General features: G+C 32.3%; 1 protein-coding gene across 1 annotated transcript; it reads right to left on the reverse strand.

Moving 5' to 3' along the window:
• Positions 1–473: 473 nt before the first annotated feature.
• LOC101718608 (cytochrome b-c1 complex subunit 7) lies at positions 474–941 on the reverse strand. Its single transcript, XM_013077077.3, has one exon. It carries the CDS (start codon positions 938–940, stop codon positions 605–607), a length of 336 nt encoding a protein of 111 aa, XP_012932531.1. The 5' UTR covers position 941; the 3' UTR covers positions 474–604.
• Positions 942–4297: the final 3356 nt, after the last annotated feature.

Here is a 4297-nt window from a genome sequence, read left to right on the forward strand (position 1 = left end):
AGTAATCAATCATGCTATATATGGAAAAGTGGAAAGAAAATTACACCATGTGATCAAAATGCTTAAAAAAACTTATATGTAATTATCATCAGGCATACTGTGAACTAAATGAATGAAAAATTTTAAGATTTTGTGCTGAGAATTTTAAGAGGCCCTAAACACTGTGTTATTTATTCTAAGGATAAAAATATTTCATAAGAAAATTATGGAAAGGATTTATTTACAGATAGGGTTAGACCAATAACAATGTACATAAACATTATTGCAATTTTGTGATTATACAATTTAATGAAACAGGAATTGTGTTTTGGGATTAATGGGTATAAAAATCACCTGTTACCCTCTTATTTAGTTTTGAAATCCCAAACTACCAAACGCTAAAAATACAAAAGTTTAACTTTTCTTTATAATAATGCATCTACTCTTAATTATTTCAGCTAATGGCTTTGAAAATTGTCATTGACTGGTTTTTTTTATTATTATTGAGACATTTATTTAAAGTAGGATGTCTGAAGACTAAATAATTCTTAAAATTATATTTCAGGCTTAATCAAGTTCATAAAAATATTTTGAAGACAGCTGTATCCACAGATTTCAACTGTGATTACTTCTTTCCCCATTCTTCTCTTTCTTTTCTTTCCCGAATAACCTCTTTGAGATATGGTTCAAGGTAGAATTTATCCTCCTCATATTTTGTCCACTGTTCTTTCGGCAAGATCTGATGCTTCAGGCTCAGGTCCAATGCTCTCTTAATGCGAAACATTCTATCATTATAAAGGTTCTCAGGAAGCCTTCTTATGGCTTCCTTTACGTCTTCGTCTTCGAACATTGTATCATCACGCATTAAGCCCAGCTTATTGAATCCTGCAGCATTGTAATACCATTTCCGAATACCATCCAGCCACTGGCCTGATGCTGCAACCACAGGCCTGCCCGCCATTTTGACCATCATTGACTGTTTTTAATTTTAGAAAGGCATCATTTTAATTTTTCTATTAGTCGCAAGCATAGTGTTGCTAAAAACAACTGATTTTTAGTTACAAAAAACCCCCAAATAAACAGATAAGTAAACAAAAACAGCTTATTTCAAAGACAATGATATGATTTTCCTAAATGTCAAAATACAAATATTGGGAAAGAGAAAAAGTGGTTAATATATTAGAAAATACTTTAAAAATGCTAAGCCAATCAGCGGGGCAGTTCTTGCTCAAGTTGACACAACATTTAACTATCACAGTGCAGAATATTAGAATCTCTTATTTTCTCCAAAACTTTGAACCTGAGAGAAATTACATAATACAGATTAATAAAAAAAATTAATCCTAAATTCTTTATCTGTTTTTAATTTGAAATAATCATCACTTTACTAATGGTTTGTGGTTGCCCATGTACCAATAGCAGTTGGTTTATATTGTTTTTCCCTCTGTGGAAAGATATTTCACTGCCATTATCTCTTGAGAAGAACTGTGCAATCTTCCTGTGCCAATCTAGATGTCTAGAGGAAAACATCAGAAGCTAAAACGACCTGCTTCCATCTTGTCTTCCTCCAAACAATATTTTTTCTCAGAGGTTTCCTGTCATGTTTAGACACATTGAATGAAAATAAAAAGTTGTCCTTATTTACACTTTCAGTTTTTCACACCAGAGAAACTATTTGGTATTTACACATGTGTGTCCTATTTATTTCACTTAAGAGTATTGCCTCAATGTGTATCCATTTAGCTGTAAATGTCTCTAGTTTCTCATTCTTTATGGCTGGATAATACTCCACTTTATAAAAGGGGAAGGGGAAGTGGGAGGAGTAGGGGAAGAGAAAGAAGGGAATGGAATTAATGTGAGGAAAAAGAAAAAATGCAAAGTCTTTGTAGATAGGGAGGGGTGGAGGGGTTGAAAGGAGGGCAGGGGAATGGGGAAAAAAATAAGAACCAAGATGGATTATGTAAAGGTGCACATTTCCAATGATGAATGTCATTATATTGTACACCTTAAATGTGCCAATAAAATTAATTTTTTAAAAAAGAAAGGAAACAATTTGATATGGAGTTTTCAGTTATTTTTTCTGTTTTGCATTTCCATAGTAGACAGAGTGGAGGATGACATTGTTTCTTAATCCTAAATGTCCTGTCTTTGTCAGTGACACTCAGCTTAGTTGAGTTGGAGTTGGAGTTGGCTTTCAGACTGTGCCATGACCTTATGTCCTAGAATTCCTCTCCCCAGGCACTCACTGTCTTTGAATTTTATTTCTTTCCCCTAAGCCATGAAGAGAATAAAGTAGGTCATGATCAGAAACAAAAAGAAAAGAAAAAGTTGTTGATATAACTTTCTTTTTATGAAAAAATCTAGGTAGATTAGAGGCCAGATGTAGACAATGAAAGAAAAATATTTAAATAAAGAAATGTCCCCTTTCCTCATTCCTAATCACTTCAATGATTTAGATAGCTAAAAATTTCTTAAAGATTTTAGTTGAAAATATTCAGTGTGACTGAATGTGTCACTAAATGAAACATTTTCCAATCCTACATTCTAAATTCCAAATATATAAACAAAAACATTTGGAAGATGATTTCACTAAATTTGAGGGTTTTTTATATTACAGGATCTTAACATAGAAGAGAACTAGTCTAATTCGATATATCATGTATTTTAGAAATGAATAATGGACTCACCTAATACAAACGCCTTAGATGTATATCCAGGTACTTGATGAAAGTCACAGTGACATCAAGACAAATTGCATCCAAGTTTCCAACACTGGGAATTAAATACTTCATGACTTAATCTTTTAGAGTATGACAGAAGTTTTATAGACTGTTTCCAAAAAAACAATCAAGACAAATCCTACATATATTTTAATCTGATTTTCATTGACAGGCCTTGCCCAAGTTCTTAGGTCATCCTGTTTACCACTACTACCCCTTGTTCTCTGTGTTATTTCTCCACCTTCTGTTTTCCACTTACAGAACCACTGCTTTTATGGTAATTTTTCTAAAAACTTTTTCATGCCATTACCTTGAAGTAAAGGGGAGGGGATTGGGAATAACAGGTTTGTACAAAATGAGATCAGATATCTTTATTACTGGAATGTGTTCTTCATCTCCAGCCATACATTACCACTCTTTTCAGCTTGAACTCTTGTCACACAAGTTACTTATTCATTGATCTATCTGCCCAAAAGATTTTTCTCTAAATGTTTTTCTAGGGAGTCTTATTTGAAGGCATAGACTAGTTTAAATATCTCTAATTTCCTTCCATCCTCTCCCTCAGGGGAAAAAAGTTCAATTCCTATTTTGTATTCTTACAGTACTTTTTATGTGTCTTTTATAGCTCTAACCCTATTGTATTACAGTATGCTGAGTCTTCAGTTCAAGTGAATAAGATAATTATTACATAGTCTATCACTGTTTCCCTTAAATCCATTGAACTCCATCTCTGCAACAGCATTACACTTTAGGTTCTTTTCATTCCCATGCATATTTAAGTGCCTGTAAATATTACTTAGTTACTGAATGTCAAGGTGAATTCACAATTTATTTTTATGCTAATAAAGCCATAATGTATTGGGAGAATTTCCACATTTTATTTAACTAATTGGCATAAAATGTTACAACTAGAAATTATTAAATTGGGTTTTTTTCCTCATTAAGTTTATTGGTACATTTTAGGTATAAAATAGATTTACACACATCATTGGAATCTTGTACCATTACATGAGTATCTTGGTTCTTACTTTTTTTCCCTTCCCCTGCCCTCCCTTCACCCCCTCCACCCTTCCCTATTTGCAAAGACTTTGTTTCCATTTTTTTCCTTTTCTCATATTTTTCTTTTCCCTTCCTTCCTTTCCCCTACCCCTCTCAATTCCCCTGCTCCTTTAGACCTTTACTTCCTATTACAGAATATCAATTATACATTTTTTAAATTAAAATATCAAGACTTAGCAGACATTACCACAGATTTTACAGAATTTAAAAGGATATAGAAAGCATATTTCAAAAATCTGTTTTGAAATAAATTTGACAACTTCTAAGAAGTACCTTGGAAGACAAATTAATGAAACTAACTCTGGAGGAAATATAAAATTTGAATAGCACCTATTAAAGAAAGTATATTCCTAGCTTGAAAACCTACCTATATGACAACAGCAGGCTCATAAACATTTTAACTGATAAATTATATCAAACATTTAAAGCAGAAAAAAAAAGGAACACTTTTCCCCTCATTTTAGGAAATCAACATTGTGCTAATTCTAAAACTGGATAAAGATAATAGAAGGAAAAAGTATGAACATAGATAGAAATTT

The sequence above is a fragment of the Heterocephalus glaber genome, unplaced genomic scaffold (assembly GCF_053883595.1).
Source record: "Heterocephalus glaber isolate CG9 unplaced genomic scaffold, H.glaber_assembly_v1.0 deba00000122, whole genome shotgun sequence".
Taxonomy (NCBI): Eukaryota; Metazoa; Chordata; class Mammalia; order Rodentia; family Bathyergidae; genus Heterocephalus; species Heterocephalus glaber.

Excerpts from the sequence above, each read along its gene's own strand:
- LOC101718608 (XM_013077077.3), bottom strand. The coding sequence starts at position 940 with ATGGCGGGCAGGCCTGTGGTTGCAGCATCAGGCCAGTGGCTGGATGGT.